Source organism: Onychomys torridus, chromosome 9 (genome assembly GCF_903995425.1).
Source record: "Onychomys torridus chromosome 9, mOncTor1.1, whole genome shotgun sequence".
Lineage (NCBI taxonomy): Eukaryota > Metazoa > Chordata > Mammalia > Rodentia > Cricetidae > Onychomys > Onychomys torridus.
Window position 1 is genome coordinate 21,634,588 of NC_050451.1, and position 17,597 is coordinate 21,652,184.

Consider the following 17,597-nt stretch of genomic DNA (forward strand, 5'->3'; position numbering starts at 1 on the left):
TTGGTGCTCTGACAGTTCCCCACACTAATCCTGCACCCCTAGACAGGAAACACGCTAGGTAAAGCAGTCCTAGAAGATGACCAAGAATACCTTTTAAGCCTAAAAATGTCCTGCAGGAAACAGCATGTTTATAGTCTCTCTAGTGCTTCCTTCTAATCCAGTCTACCCATCAGTTCCCAGAAGCATCACTAAGTCATATTCTGGTTCTGAGGATCTGCAACAGGTCTCCACTAACACACAGAAAAAAAAGGCCTACGAGTTACTCCCAGCCTACTTTTGTACAGGGCTCATCCACAAATGGGTACAGCAGTTCTGGCCAATGAGAACTGTCTAGCACATTCCAGACAGCCTGGATGTTCTTGGCACAGAGCTTACCCATGTCACTCTGAAACCAGCCTGGACCCACCAAATATGGTTGGTTCAGTACATAAGCTGTGCAGCTGCCTGTGTGAGTGCCTTGTCTAGTCTCATCCAAACACTTCCAATTTCAGGGGCTTGGAGGTCATTACAAACTACCTTCTGCATTTTCCAAAACAGGCTTATACAGCAAGCATGCTTAAAAACGGAAAATATTAAACCTATAGACAGCAGAGGATTTTCCTTTTCACATCCTCATGTGAAGGCTATTATCTCTAAGACGACTCTCAGTTCTGCACTATACTGGCTGGCAATGTGTTCTGCCTTATTCTTAAGGCCTTGGGCTGATCTAGCCCTTCTTGTGTCTGGAGCTGGGCCTCTGTCCACTCTGCTAACTCCCACCCCTGCCCTTGGACCTGTGGTGTTCTAAGCACTGCTGGTGGCTTGAACAAGCATCCTACAGTTCCAGCAGGAGCTCTGAGGTTGCCACTACTCTCTGGATGAAGGCTGGGTCATTTGCTGACGGCAAAGAAAGAACCTGTTGTTCTTACAGGTTTAAACGGAAGTCTAATCTAGTCCAGGCTTCAAAGGCCTATGTCCAAATATTGGGCAACTGACTGGCTTTCTTTTCCAATTCAGTCTTCTGTGTGGTGTGGCACACGCCTTTAATCCTAGCACTTGGAAGGCAGAGGCAGGCAGACCTCTGTGAGTTCAAGGCTAGCCTGGTCTATAAGCAAGTTCCAAGACAGCCAGGGATACAAAGACCCTTGTCTTAAAACACCAAAAAGCAAACCACCAAACAAACAAACAAACAAAAACACCTACTAAATTCACAACCAAGGACTCAAGAAAGAAACCTTTAACAATATTGATGTAAAGTTTCAAGATACTTTCTCCTCAGATTTCAGGAAAAGCCAGAAAATGTGGATCAGAAAATAAAAATATAAAATTCAGAAAACATCCAACGTGATAGCTTTCAGCTGTTTCTATGAATTGGATGCCTACTTCCTGTAAGGACACCTTCCCCATACTGTCACTGGCCCTCAGTCATGCATGTGCCTTTACCTTTCCCTCTTGATGACTTTCATGACTCAGCACTTACCATAATGAGATTGAAATGCCTGCGGTTTGACAACTTGGTTGCAGTCGTTACACACCACCAAGTAGAAATCATCATGTGCTGGACAGAGACCAAATATTGGCATATCTGCAACAAAGAAACAACCATCACTCACTTGTCTGTTAGGCCTGCAAGCACTGGGAGAAGCACTACTTTCCAAAGGCAATGCTTTATTACAGCAAAGAGTACGTGGACCGAGGAAGAAACCAAACCAGGCTAAGGCCTTTAAAGGGCTGAAATATGATGCAACAAAAGTTATTACAAGGTGTAAATAGAGCTATTAAAATGTACACAATGAATACATTAACAATAAAATAATTAAAGGTGAACTCTACCATGATTGAGGAACAATTCACAGGAATATGAAATGTGAGTAGTAATTCACAAAACTATAGCAAATGTTTTTATTTGCTTAAATATGCACTCTTTTCCAGTCAGTTGATCCCAAGTACCACAGAGCAAATAAAAAAGCTGCAGAGATACCACCAGAGAGTGAAAAACTATCCATTTCTCCCCCATGCCATATGAAGAAACAATTTTTTCTACTTGTTTTTAGGGACCAATAACCTCTTACATCCTGATTCCACCAGACTGACTTGGGTACAAACACATTGATTGTAGTTTGATTTTTCAGAATAGGGCAGTTTGGTTTTCACTGTTGTTTAAAAACAAAAATAAAACTATGTGCAAATACATGAAAATGCAAAGTAATTTCATTTCCTATAAATATGGCTAAATATAAAAAGCTTCAACCAGTAGATATTGTTAACAATCTAGGAATCTGCTCAAAGTTTAGATCCAGAATCTAAACTTTTTTGTTTTGTTTTGTTTTTAGAGAAAGGGTTTCTCCGTGTAGTTTTGGTGCCTGTCTTGCATCTCGCTCTATAGCCCAGGCTGGCCTCAAACTCAGAGATCCGCCTGGCTCTGCCTCCTGAGTGCTGGGATTAGGCGTGCTCCACTACCGCCCAGCTAAACTTTTAAAATACTTCAAAATTACCAACTATAAGCAAGTACTTCAATGAGTGGATAGATAGCACATTTTAACTTGGCAAATATTTTAGCAGATCAAACTAAAGAAGGCAAGAAAGAATGAAGTCTGGGGATGTAGCTCAGTGGTAGAATGCTTGCCTAGCCCGAGCAAGGCCCCTACAAAATAAGTAACTAGTAAAAAAGTAGAAAGCTAAACAGCCTCTTTTTTCATTCCTATAGATTTAATTTCACTTTCCGTGCATAATGATTGGTACTGGCTTGAAAAGAAAAGAGATGTCAGAAAATGATATCTAAAATATCAAAACTGGTGATCGACTATTTACAAGTGGCTATCGCTAGCATTTTCTTGAAAGTGTCTATTATTCTGAATTGCACATAACAGCCATAAATCTGAAATGAACTGAGGACATCATGATTCTGGGATGCAGGCACCATCACTGGGTGGGTTTGTCCTGTTTTCTCACTTTATCTGGACAGCTACTTATACAAGTTCCACTATGTCACTACTCTATCAAAGAGGAAACTGAGTCAGGCAGTGGTGAATACTTCATCTAAAGCCAATGGCAGGGACTCAATACTAATTGAGTATTGAGTTTGAACTTGGTCTCTTAAGACCAGATAATGATTCCTAGGCATTCCAGATTCTAACATCAACAACCTGGAATGTCAGAGCCAAACACCTTTGCTTACACAAACTGAGTAGATAGTGTAAGAAACTTGCAGCACACTGTTATTTCCATGACTTAAATAAGCTTAAATAAATGAGAAGTAAGAACTGAACAAGGTACTGTTTTCTTTAAAAGCATGCCTACTTTAGGGAAAACATAGTATATACTCGAGCAGGGGTAAAGTTATAGTCCATGGAACGATGTACATATAATATGCTGTTTTTCTTTTTTCTTTTCCAAGACAGGGTTGCTCTGTGTAACAGCCCTGGCTATTCTGGAACTCACTTCGTAGTCCAGGCTGGCCTCAAACTCACAGCGATCTGCCTGCCTCTATCTCTTGAATGCTGGGGTTAAATGTGTGTGCCACCATGCCCAGTTATAATATACTACTTTTCTAAGGCTATTGTTTGACATAGAAGTTGCATTACATCCCTGTAATAAGTGTCCTAATATGGATACTAATGAGAAAAATTCTAATTACTGGAGTGGCATGAATTTCATGTTCTGAGTTACAGTATAAAATGTCTTTAAATATCAAATTAATAATTTAATTATGAAAACAAGCTAGTTAACCTTATTTAATAAACAAAAGTTAAACAGCATTTAAGAGTGGTTGCAACTCCCTTTTAGCCTGTGATGAGCTGGTCTGTTGTTTCTTCCTGTGCTCAGTGATAGGCAAAGTTCTGTGATACACATGCTTGAGGTAAGCACAGCAGTAAATGATGAAACCCTGCATTTGGGAGGCTGAAGCAGTGGATGAGTTTGAAGCCAGCTTGGAATATATAATAGTGTTACATAGCAAAGTGCTGTCTCAAGAACTAAAATCAAACGTGTCTATATATACATTCAGATACTTCTGGTGGCTGTCTACTCCTTTAAAACCAAGGCAATTTGATAAACTAGGGCAGAGTGTAGAACAGTGGTAGAGTGCCTGCCTAAAATGCATGATGCTCTGAGAACAACACCCAGGGCTAGGAAAAAAAGGAAGGAAGGAAGGGAGGGAGGGAGGGAGGGAGGAAGGAAGGAAGTTAGTTAGTTAAAAAAGAACTAAAGAGATAAAATGTATAGATCCTTGCAAGTTAGTGTTGAATCTTTAACCTGGCTTCCATTATCCTTTCAAAACCAGGGAAATGGAGAGGGGTTATCCTGTAAGGAATCTATATTTATGCTAAAATTTCAACTTCCTAAAAAATGTAAGATCATTTGAGATTTAAATGACAATAATAGAGCCATAATCATAGTTGACTTTTAGTGACTGACACTATTTGCTGTGACCCATGCCAAGCACTTTTCTATATGGCTTATCACATTTGTTTCCTTCTCTTTTGTTCAGAGACTATTTTATTATAACCTTTATTAATTGTATATATTAAGATTCACTATACTGTTTCCACACAGGCATTAATCATGTCCATCTACTTTCGACTCTCACTCTTGCCTCCCACGGCCTATTCCATTTATATCTGAAAAGAATCCTACAATAGAATACTCTTTTTTGACTTTAGGAGAAATGAACCTGTCTAGTACCACCCAGCAAGAAAGCATGGCAGTAGGTCTCAGGTTTGCATGCTGTAGGCTCATCCTTAGCCACCAGTCACACCTTGTCTAGCTGGGCAGCCTGTGTATACGTACACTGGCACAGTGGAAACCATGTGAAACACTTCAGACCATCCTGGGAAACCCAGTCCCTTTCCCAAATCTAAACAACTTTAGTTTTAATTTTGTAAATTATTTGCTTTCAGACAGTCATATTTGGATATAAGCTAGAGAGCAAAAAATAATTAATAAAATATCTTTGGGGTAGGTTCTATAACCATTTTCTGTACTAAGACATTCCAGAGTCCCTAACAACAGGAACAGAGTGTAGAATGTTGTGGCAACCAAAGGAAACGGAGTGATTTATGAGAGGCAGTATGTATGTATATATACACACACACACACATATTTATATATAATATAATATATATTTAAAGCATAAACTTCACAACCAACCCACCTACAAATTAACATATGGGTTCTGTCAAAAGGAGAAGTTTGACTTACAGCAGAAAACATTATTTAGTAAAAATGAAGTTTCAACTAACTTTTTTTTTGACTTACAAAATACACTTTGGACACATACATGAATTCATCAACTGGGTACTTAAAATAATGAAAAGCTTTGAAATTGTACTTGAGTTCATGAATTATGAACTAATTTAAATGAATAAATGCAGTTCTTGTAAGCCCTAAAGTTTCCTTAGGATTTAGGTTAAATAAATGAGGAATGGCCCAGCACCTATATCTAGGTGATCACTTACTTTGGGGACCCCAGACCAGCATAGTGAAAGGACTGGCCATAAGCACGTGGGCCATGAGCATACACATACAGAAATCCTACTGTCTCCATGAGAACGGAGGCCGTGTCGGAGGCTAGCCCTCCGGCTGTAGAGAATATACTGAGTTCGCTTTGGTGTTGGTACCGTGGGAATGGAGGCTGTGTCAGAGGCTAGCCCTCCGGCTGTAGAGAATGTAGAGTTCGCTTTGGTGTTGGTACCTTCACTTTGAGGACTTTGACAACAGAGAAATTCAGGTGTTATAAGAAACCATTTAATCTTTTCAGGATCCCAAGTATCTCCCTTCTCACACACAACCCAAACTTCTATATACACCAATGGCTCCCATCTTCAGCCCAGACTACCCCCAAGTTCTGTCTAAATCAGTGGTTCTCAACCTTCCTAATGCTGTGACACTTTAATATAGTTCCTCATGTTGTGGTGACCCTGCAACCATAAAATTATTTCATTGCTACTTCAGAACTGTCATTTTATTAGTTATGAACCATAATGTAAATATCTGATATACAGGATATCTGATATGTGACTGCGTGAAAAGGTCATTCAGCCCCCACCCCCTCCCCAAGAAGCTGTGACCGACAGATCTAGACTCCGTTTCCACCTACCAGATGCTATCTTCCAGCTACATACACCTCACACAAAACAATTAGCACACGAGCGCCCATTGCTGACTCAGCCCTAGTTTTGCTTCCAACTACCTCCCCAACTCTGGGTAAGTACTATTTATTCCTCAATGGCTGAACTTAAGACTTAGGTGCTAAGTCTTGGCGTGTGTGATGACCTTGGTTCAACACCCAGTAGGCCAAAAACAACAGTACCTACCATCTTTGAATTCTCCCACCGAGGCTACCTGTAGATTCCTGGTCCGTTCTAAAACCTTGTCATGGCTCTCCAAGGCCACTGGTGCAGGGCTTCTCAGCACCCGTCCCTGCCTGGACTCTGAAGAAGTCTCCTAAGTAGCTACCAGAATACCCTTTAAAAGCTTCCATTAGGTCACAGTGGCATGTACAAATCAAGTCTGAGCCCTTACAATAGCTCCCGAGGTGTGCTGAGGTGCCCTCTTCCTGTTCTTCCTCTGTTCCCACCCCCACCTCCAACCCCTTACCCTCCTGCTTGGTTCCCTCTGCTTCAGGCACACTGACATCCTTTCCAGGGCTGGTGCTGCACTTGCTCCTGATGAGTGCCTGGCAGTTTCTCACACAGGAAGTATCAGCTTCGGTGTCACCTCTTCAAAGGGTGACTCCCCTTTTCTCAGTGACCCACTCTATGACGGGGACTGCAGTAACCTGCCTAAGAGTACGGGCTGCTATCACTCTGAATCTCGGTTTCCCAAAGACAGATATGACTGTGGGCAATTTCTCTAGCTTCCTTGAAGCTCTAAACTCGTCAAGAACTGATGTCCACTGTGTCTTTTACACCGAATATCCACAAGGTAGACACATAAATAGAGTGACACCTGCCCTTGAAGTGCTCACTCAGTGTTTCCCAGCCTGTGTTAGAGTCACGCACTACTGCTGAAGTGGCCAGGAAACTAAAGCACAAGCTAGGAGATGACTGGCCCAGGGTTTGAACTCAGGCCTGCTAGCCTCACAGCTCCAGGACTCTTGCACAGTCAGCCCCTTTCCCCCAAGTTATGTGTGCCTGGGCCCTGTCGGGGCTTGCTGCCCCACACTCTGTCCCCTGCTCCAGACCCATCGGCTACGAAGCACCTGCACCACTCCTGAGTGGGCTGAACTCTGTATTCAGGCTTAAGAGTCAATGCATTCTGTGAGACAGATTCAGAATCCCATCAACTCTCCTTATTTCCCAGGATGCCATCTTTGGGTCAGAATGGCTCCCTCTCTTTCCTACCAGGGAATGGCTCCAATGCCCTGCCAGGTCTGTACTTGTGACATTTGTTTGTTTATTCTGTACACAGTGCTCTGTCTGCAGGTGTCCCTGCAGGCCACAAGAGGGCGCCAGATCTCATTACAGATGGCTGTGAGCCACCATGTGGTTGGTGGGAATTGAACTCAGGACCTCTGGAAGAGCAGTCCATGCTCTTAACCACTGAGCCATCTCTCCAGCCCCATTTACATCTCTTAAAGCCTCAAATACTCAATAAAGACTGAAGACTTCTATAGTCCTTGCCAGACTCAAGAATGAGCTCTGGAGTGTTTGGTGAAGTGGCTGTCATCTGGAATATTTCTGTAGCTTGCTTTGAGAACTAAAAACTAAGATGTGTGAACTGACCCCCAAGGCCCTAAAATATGCAGGCTCAGCCTCTTGTGATCTGGACTTTTAGCCTTCTCCTGGTGTGCTGGGATCCCAACACTAGTTTCCCCCTGCTTGAGACTTGTCTTAAGCAAAGTTCCTGTTACATGGTCCTTGCCATAGACCGCCAGCACCACCTCAACACGTAACGAGCCATCTAGCTGTACATCTTTTAGTCTTCTCTCAGAAGACACAGTTTACCTATTTTTCCCTCTGTCCTAGTAACATGTTTAACAAGAGCTGTAAAGACTCTGGCACTGACAGCAGCCATTCTCTGTGATGCCATCTTAAGCTATATCGTTACAATGGTGCCTTTATGTTATTTAGCATCTGGTGTAAGGAAACATTCAGGTTTGGTAAACCTCTGAACACACAATCCCACCCTCTAAAAGCAGTTTCTGATTTTCAAATCTGCATACAGGAAATCCTCTTTGCCTGTTTTCCAGAGTAGTGATACCTAAGGGCAAATCTGAAGTCCAACTATTCAGATTAAAATATCCAGTTTCTCTATTGGAAACAGAGAACAGTTAAAGCACGTAACTTCTGTAAACCTGTAAATTGCAGCTACTCAGAAGGCTGAGGCAGGAGGATCACAAGTTTGAGATCAACTGGGCAGCACAGGGAGACTTCCACAACAAAAACCCAGCTTTATTTAACCCCATGAACCTCAGTGTCCTTGATACAGAATAGACTTCGAAGAGTCTTAATTTCATTTTACTGTGAGGATTAAACAAAGTAATCTATGGAGATCCCTGAGGGTTGAGCTCAAAAACCACTGCAAATAGCACACACCCGAAACGGCTGTTCTAAGAGCCCCAGCTCTCAAGACACCGATACATACCAAAGAGCAATGGCTATTTTACAATGTGAGCTGATCCTAGAGTGTTTGAGAGATCCCATTCAGGGGACACCAGGGGAGATCTGTAAAGGCAAATGCACATTCAATTCACTGCAATTCGGAGAGAATCTAAGACTTTCAGCGGGGCAGCCACATTCTAGAGGAGACAGCTCAAGCATGAGTGTGCATCAACTAGAGTAGGAGGCGGGTAGTCACCAAGAAGCCGGAGGCAGCTGAAGGACTCCAGAGCCGGCTCCTCCGTTCTCTCCTTTCTCCTGGCAGCGTCTTTAAAAGCGGAGACTAGTGACAGGAGCGGGAAGACTAGAATATTACAACAACACAACACTGAAGGCTAAGACACAACCTGTACAGCCAAGTTAATGTGTTCAAACCCGAGCCTACAACTTCCCAGCCCATACTCAACAGAACCCACATCAGTCATGAGAAGGCATGAGAATAAAACACTCAAGGACATGCCTGTCCCACAGTAAGTAAGTGCTACGGAAGACTGGAACTTTTTTCATCTCCCTCATGGCTGTCCTTTGGCCTTTGAGCTAAAAGTGGTTATGCTGACCTGGGCCCATTCTTCTCCCCAGGAACGAGAATGAGGTCCTAAAATCATAAATAGCACTTGGCCCAATTAAACCTCCTACTGGATGGCTAATGCAGTCATTATGAAAACTAGGGCTTGGAAAGCCTTATAACGCCTGCAGCCTTGGCTGGCACACCTCCCTCCCCCTTTGGCATTCTGGTGTTCTGAGGTTCCCAGAACCACTTCAGGGCCTGCCTTCTCTAAGTTGGTTTCCTCCAGATGGAATGCTTTGCCTGGACAGCTCCAGACCTCAGTTTGTACTTCACTGGGTAACTCTTTCCTCACTGCCTACTTGAGGTCAGCACTTATTTTTTCAGACAAGTCTCTTAGTTATTCATTAGCTGTTTGTGTTTGGGCTACTGCCTCATCTAAGATAGAAACTGACACACACGAGGCCTTTAACAATGAAACTCAGGGTTGGGGATTTAGCTCAGTGGTAGATCGCTTGCTCCTGGGTTCAATCCTCAGCTCCTAAAAACAAAACAAAACAACACAACTGAAACTAGTCTCTAAAGTGAGTCTGCCTAAGCTTAAATCCAACCATGTCACATTAAGGAGTGAGCGTGGGCCATAAAGTACCCTGTGAAAAGGGGGACGACGGTAGGGGGGGCAGTTTAGAGAAGAGACAGTACACATGCACATACACGCACACACACGTACACACGTGCACACACACGTGCACACACACACACACACACACGCACACGCACACGCCTGTCCAGATCATGTGCAGGTGTGCCACGCTGATTACTGCTTTTATTGGGAGTAGAATATACCAACTGATACTCACAGCCTCAGTTTACCTGCAGCCACCAGCCACGAGGCACACATTTTAAGTAAAGACTGAGTTACATATCATGGCAAAAATTTATATGTATCATTTATCATTAAAGCACTGTCTGGGTACTGGGGATTTATTTGCAAAGGAACCTCAGAAAAAAGTTTATCTGAGCTCTGATATATAAAAAGTAATCAGTTTGTAATTACTGAGTACTTCCTGGACACCAAGTACAATGTCAAATATTAAATATTATTTGACTTCTTGGGAATGACACCCCCATTTCAGAAAAACGCAAGCATGGCACAGGAGGTCTGCTGATTTTAGTCACAGAACCAGCAGGCCGAGAGCTCAGATTTAAAGTAGATGCTGTCTCTACTGCTCCCTGAGGTTGTCTCATCTTTCCCAAGGGATTTCTGCTCTTTATGAAGCTTCAAGCCAGCCCAGGTGTTCCCATACAGCAGGACGTTCTGTGGTCCTTCTGGAGTATATACACTCCCACTGTTCAAAGGTTCCTAGGACTCACACTTACGGCGCCGTCCATACTGGAGGTGTTTCCAAACACCCTAAGGACTGTGGAGACAGGTCTCACTCAAGAGCTTGAAGTCCTGACCAGACTCAGCACTCGCTGTTCTCTTCTTTCCAACAGTAACTCTCAATAGAAGGCAACTACAAAACTGTAATGTTTAGAAAGTTTCTAATTGCTGTTAAATACCACTGGAGTCGTAACCAGGAAAACATAAAGCAGAACTTTATTTTTACCCCTTACAAGCATCTCTGAGCATGCCTCAAGTTCATATTACCTATTCTGACTATTAAAAGGAATTCTACCTGTTTATAACTAATGTTAAAGTTGAATCAAAGAACCAACCAGACAGAAAGACCAATGAGCAACCTGCCAAACTAAGTATGGTCTGGTCTAAGGATCAGTCTAAAAAAATTAGTGTGTGTACCTGTGCAAAAAAATGTTTCACATAGAAAGCAACCAACAAAAAACACCAGAGAACAAAAAAGCCTCCATAACAAAACACTACCGAAGAAAAACACTCCATTATGACAATGATCTCCCCAGAAGATATGTATTATAAATGATGAATACTTTACTGGTCGAGGAAGCCCAGAGACAGCCCTTCCCCCTGCAAAATAATAAAATATTATTAACAACAACACCACCACCCAGGCTATCATCATTCCTCCTTGTGCCAACTATAACGAGATGGTAAATCCTATTGCTAAAGACACTGCACTAAAGCTGCAGGACACAGAGAAATCAAGCTGGCACCAAGATACTTCACTCCTGACGGCTAGCTTTCATTATACTGTGATACATCACCCTGGCGACCAGGGGAGAAAACACTGGGGGATGTCTTTCGGTGTACTGTGGATATGTGTTGTTCCCACTGACTAACAAAAAAGCTGCACTGGCCTATGGCAAGGCAGAATGGAGCCAGGCAGAAAATCCAAAAGGGATAGGGTGAGAGAGAAAAAGATGGAGTTGGGGGAGACTCCTCTGAGCTGCCACCAGGAGCAGCAAGATGTGAGAGAAGAGGTAATGCCATGAGGCCACATGGCTAAACAGATTAACAGGAATGGGTTGAGTTAAGTTATAAGAGCTAGCTAGGAAGAAGCCTGAGTCACAGACCAAACAGTTTGTAATTAATATAAGCCTCTGTGCAGCATTTTATTGGGACCAAGCGGCTGCAGGACCCGGAAGGACACAGGAAAACTTCTGGCTACATCTGGCGTTCCAATGTGGGGCAAGAATTTCCATCTAAAACCTGAGAAAGCTTTAAAAAGAGTTCTAAAATGGAGCCAAGAGCAGCTCTCTAGTTTGTGTCTCTCATGGGGATGTGGCACAGAGACGCTGAGGCATTCAAGCTTAAGCACAGCACCGTGGATTCCCACCATGATACACAGAGGCCTCTCCAAACCGTGCAGTGCACTGCACTGAGTGGAGGGTTTAGCTTTTGCTAGTATAGACAAAAGAAAGGTTTCTGGGCTACACACTGCTTGATAGAGGCATGGACCCACTGCTTCCCAGAGTTGGCGGTGAGCATGGCTCCCAGAGCTGGTGGTAAATGTACCTTTGCCATGTTGGGAAGCTGAACAGGGTGAATCAGAAAAGGATTATAGATACACAATAAGGCAGATTCAGATGGAACTGACCTCTAAACGGTTTACAGTATGTGTAAAATTGTACGTAGGCTTGAAAGAGAAAGGAAAATAAGTATAGGCAGTTATATAAAGAAATAGTTTTAAAAAATAAAGTCTTTAAAGAAGCAGTAAAAGTAATAAAAGTTAAGCCATATAGGAATGGAAAATACAGAGTCTTGATTATGTACATTATTGTGTTTTCTTTGATATTTTTGACTGTTAATGAGCTAAATGCAGCAGGTTAGGAATCAAACATTTGCCTCGCAGGCCACAAGGCACAAGGTTCAAAGCCAGCACAAGCCAAAAACCATACAAAAATAAAAAACAAACAAACAAACAACAAACAAACAAACCAGCATCCAACAGTCTAGAATAAAACCTGAGCAATATAAATACTGAAAGTTCTTCACATCATGGTTTTCCATGTGTTTCACCATCTATCCGTCCACCATGTGTACATCAAGGCAAAACATCTCTTCTTGGGATAGATAGGGCCCATCAGGTGACAGTATCTCCTCCTGCACATAATCCCTTCACAAGCCAGTCTATTTGCCTCATTTAGTTTGCTAGTGTACTGCTGAAGATTTCTGTGCTAGTATTCTAAAGGGATACTGGTCTCCAGCTCTTGGCTCTTCTCTGTCAGGTTTTGCTACCAAGATAACTGGCTTCATAGAGTCAATTGAAAGTATTAGCTCCTTTTGCACTTATAAACAAACCTCTGTGTAGCCTTGCTACTGATTCTTTTGTACACTTACAGACTTCACCAGGAAAGCCATCCAGGCCTGGGTTTCTCCAGAGACATTCCCGTCACTGATCCAAACCTCCTAACCCGTCTTCAGGCACTGCAGGGAGTTTGGCAGTCCTTCCATGCAGTTTATCCTGTTCATCAAGACTGTCTCCAGAAGGCTTTTCTTCCTGCACAGGCAGCAGCCACAGTGCCCTTCCATTCCTGACTGTATACAACAGCACAGGCAAGTCCAGTTAAAGCCTCACCCTTTTACTGATCTTGTCAAAGTACCACATTTGGCTTCAATGATTTTTCTACTGTTTCTCTATGTTTACTCATTTATTTCCACTCGGGTCTACCTTTTTCTTTCTGCTTGCTAAAGGTTTAGTGGGGGAAATGCTGTTCTTGATCTGAGCTTCCTTGTTTAATAAAGTTGTATCTGCTTCCATAAACTTTTCCCTTAAACAACCACTATTTTGGTTATATTTTTATTTTACAATGTTGTATTTCAATTTCACTACTCTCAAAAAATATTTTCTAATTTCTCAAATTGCTTGTCTGACCCACTGCTCATTTAGAAATATGTCTGACCATTTTACTATTAAGATAAGAATTTATACTGTATCAAGCTAATAAAGAAAAATTAATTGATTAATTAAAAAAATAAAAAAAGAAATATGTTCAACTTCCACATACTTATACATTTTGCCTATTTCTTCTTTTTATTAATGTCTGTTGTAATTACACTGTGGTTATAGAATACACTCTCTGTATATGAATTCAGTCCTTTACAATTACCGAGGGGTGCTTGACTGCAGCCTAGCATGACCCTGGAGAGCAATGCATATGAGCTTAATTAAGGGTGTACACTCTGGTGTTGCTGTTTGGGTCTAGTTATAATGTTACTCAAGTCTTCCACATTCTCTATTTAGTTGTATCTGTTCTTTACAGTATAGGGTTAAAGTCTCCAACTACGACTGATAGATTGTCTATTTCTTCTTCTGGGGTCAGTTTTTGTTGTTTGTATTTGCTTTGTGTATTTGGAGCTATGCTGTAAGAGTTAGTTATATCTTTATTCTATTTGTTTTGGTTTTTTGAGACGGAATTTCTTTGTATAGCCATGGCTGTCCTAGAACTTACTTCTCAGAGATCTACCTGCCTTGGCCTCCCAAGTGCTGGGATTAAAGGTGTGGACCACTACAGCATGGCTAAAACCTTGTTTCTTTAAAGTTAACTTTTTCCTCATGGAAGGACCCATTCTTGGTTGTGTTTCTGCAGTTGTTTACAGGAAGTCAGTCTTGTCTGGAGTCAGTGTGCCTCTGGGGCTGATTCCCCAAGTGCCACTGTGAGTCTTTTGCAGCTCTGTCTTTCCAAGTGTCCCTTACACATACCACACAACGGTATCATTCTATGTTTAAAACCCACTGTCCAGTTTGTCTTTTATAGTGTTTACTCCACTTATACTGGAGAGTTTCTAGGGAGATAGGATTCATGCTCACCATTTTGTGACTGGCTTTCTATATGCACTGTATCTGCTGTTGATGGGGGTACTCTCTTCTTCTACACTATCTTTTAGGAAATTTTCCCAACATTAAGAATGAAGAAATAAATTTTTCTTAATGTTATTCTCTGGTCACTGCAGCTAATGTCTTAACATTAAATAAACTAATTTAAATGAAAGTCATCTTAATTTAACCAAGAAGTGAAACGAAGAAAATTTTAAGACAATGATTTTTACTTTAAAACTCCAAAAGCAAAGCTCAACAAGTATGACATAGCAATCTCAGAAGCTTCTGTGCAATAAAGGAAAAGACACCAGCAAATGGGAGACATATTTGTAAACTACACTATGACAAGGGATTAGTATCCACAACACACAAGAACTCAAATATTCAACAAGCTCTGCAATAAAGAAGTGGGCAAAAGAGCTAGCATGTTTCCAAAGTAGACATGTGAACTGTCCACAAGTATATGAACACCAACATTCCCTATTCATCTGAGAGATGCAAGGAAAAGTCACAGGAGACAGCATCTCACTCCAGATATAATGACTACAATAAAAATTGTGACAACAAAAAATGCAGATAAGGATACACGTAGAAAGGGAACTATCATACAGTATGTGGGGATGCAAATTAGTACGGCCATTACAAAAACAAAAATATAGAATAGAAAGAAGTTCCTTAAAAAATCTGAGAACAGAACCACTTAGAAAATTGTTTCTCAACCTTCCTAATGTTTCAGCCCTTTACCCTTTAATACAGACAGTTCCTCATGTTGTGGTGACTCTCAAACATAAAATTATTTTTGTTGCTACTTCATAACTGTGACTTTATTACTATTATGAATTGCAATGTAAATATCTGTGTTTTCCAATGGTCTTAGGCGACCATCGAAAGGGTTGTTTGACCCGAGGTTGAGAACCAATGCACTAGATGTTCAAGCTACTTCACTGCTGGGTGCACACTGAAAGGACAGGACATCAATATAAAGAGGGACCTGTACTCCATGTAGATCATGGCACTGTTCACAACAGTCAAGACAGGTGCAACTAAGGTGTCCACTTAGGAATGGACAAAGAAAACTTGGTGTAAGTACAAAACAAAGTAGTATTCATCCATAAAAATAAACAAGATTCTGTCTTTTGTTGGACATGTATGGAATGGAGGACACTATGTTAAAATTGCCAAGCACAGAAAAAAACATGTCAAATTTCTCATATGTGGAATTGAAGAGAACAGTGGTCATACACACCAGGGCACAAGGGAAATGAGGGGCAGGCTACTTAATGGGTTTAAAAAGAATTCCTGAAAGATTTCATCCAGAAAAACAATTCGATATACTAAAAATTAAAAATGAAACAAAAAGCGACCCACTTCCTCAGTGTGGCTCTGCACCCACTGTCACTTCTCTGCTTTCTCATCACGTTTACTGAGGTGGACTGTCTTGGAGCATGGCGGTGGGAGCGCTGCAAACCGCTCTCCCTGTCAGGCCCTGTCCAAGCCTGGTATTTCAGGCTGAGCCCCAGTGACTGTGTAGTTTTTCTTTCTTTATTACCATTGCGTGCATGTGTATGTGTGCGCATTTGGGCACACCACTGTGTGTATGTGTGTATAGTTCAGAGGATTTGCAGAGCTCACTTATCTCCTTGTGGGTTCCAAGAACTGCACTCAGATCACCAGAAGCTTGCATGGTAACTGTCTTTACCTGCTGAGCCATCTTACCAGACCCTTTATTTGGAAGAGTTCCATTATGCAGCCCCAACTGGCCAAAAATGAGAAATCCTTCTGCTTCCCTCTCCTGAGTATTACAAGTGTGTGCCATCATGTCTAGCTTGGAACATGACCTTGTACAAGCATAATTCTGACCAAGAATGCCAACCACAGAGATGAGTCTCTCAGCTTTTGCAAAGGGGCAGGTAGTTTGACTTCTCCTTGACCTTTACTTTCATCTTGCAGAGCCTCAAGGTTAGACACAGGTAAGAGACAGGGCCTTCATAGTCTTTCCTAGAAGTGTACAGCCATACATGAACATAAGCTATTCAAGACTCTTTTAAAAAACGTGTAGGTACTCTTCAGAGCCCCAAGTGACAATCCATTTCTTAATGTTTGCTTCTTATTCACCACCACCGGCCCACCCCAAGTCATCTTCTTGTTAGCTACAGCTGGTATTATTAGCCCAGGCCACTGTAATGGAAATAATAGTTGGGGTTGTTGGTTTTTCTCAACAAATGCTATTGGGACAGAGCACACAATTAATTCTGAGCCAGGCAAAAAAAGAAGAAAAAAAAAAAAGACAAGTCTTGGGTTGAAGTCTTTGTTGGGAGCTACCAGATAATGCTAAGTGACAACTCTCTAGGAAACAGCTTTGGGGTCTCCACGCTAACAGTCCCCTCCAGCAGGTGTTACTCCAGTTAATGTCACTATCAACTTTCAAGGCTATTAGTTTTCAAAGTTATGTAGTGGAAAAACTGAAGCTGAGTTCAAACAGCATACAGTTTTCTGTATTTACAGAGATTCAGGGTTTTTTTTTTTTCTCAAACATTTATCAGATCTTGCAAGACTTTAGTTAATTTTCAGGCTTCTGAAAATGCTAATTGTAACTAGTACTGTATTGTTATTGCTTCTACAGAGGGACAAATTTTTAGAGATCTTTCCTCTGCCAGTAAGAAACACTCAATAGATGTATTTTAAGAGTAGATAATTTCATCACATTATGTTATTATTTTCAATACTGCTGAAACCATAGTGTACCAAGAGAGTGTTCCCAGGGCAAATGGACAACAGAAAGGCTGGTCAGCAGTGTCTGCAGCAGCACTAAGGGAGCCACGGGTAGCTTAGACTGGGGACAGCAGTGACAGGGATTCAGAGGTATTAAGGAGGACTGCCGCCATGATTTGGTAATGGCCCGGATACAAGGGTGGTGAGGTCATTGGTGCCTTGTTTCCCTTCCTGCAGAACAGGATGGAAGAGTACGTCTAGTTTCTGAGAGAGAGAAACAAAGACAGACAGAGACAGACAGACAGAGAGAACATCACCTGGAAGAATGCCAGGACTGAGGATGAAGAGCATATACTCAGAATGAGTTCTAGAGACCATGGCACAGCCCAAAAGAAACCAAGGATACCATTATCTTGAGATTCTTCTCTAACGTTAGGCAAATGCTTTGTAAGTCTGGTCCTAAAACTACATCTTCTATCTGCAAACAAGTAAAAGGCCTGTGTGTGTGTTAACTGTCAGTCCTCCAAAGTCAACCAGGAACTAGTCTGCGATCCCTAGAGTACT

At 41.9% G+C, this 17,597-nt stretch overlaps 1 protein-coding gene across 9 annotated transcripts in view; it reads right to left on the reverse strand.

Annotated features, from left to right (window-relative positions):
• Nucleotides 1-17,597, reverse strand: part of Atxn7 (ataxin 7) — a 144,581-nt gene that overhangs the window by 51,066 nt on the left and 75,918 nt on the right. For 8 of the 9 annotated variants that reach the window (XM_036199924.1, XM_036199929.1, XM_036199925.1 and 5 more), the window contains one exon: nt 1,460-1,564. The exons of the other annotated variant lie outside the window; for it this stretch is intronic. In XM_036199924.1, coding sequence (XP_036055817.1) covers nt 1,460-1,564 — 105 coding nt within the window. The remainder of the gene's footprint in view (nt 1-1,459; nt 1,565-17,597) is intronic. 9 annotated transcript variants of the gene reach the window in all.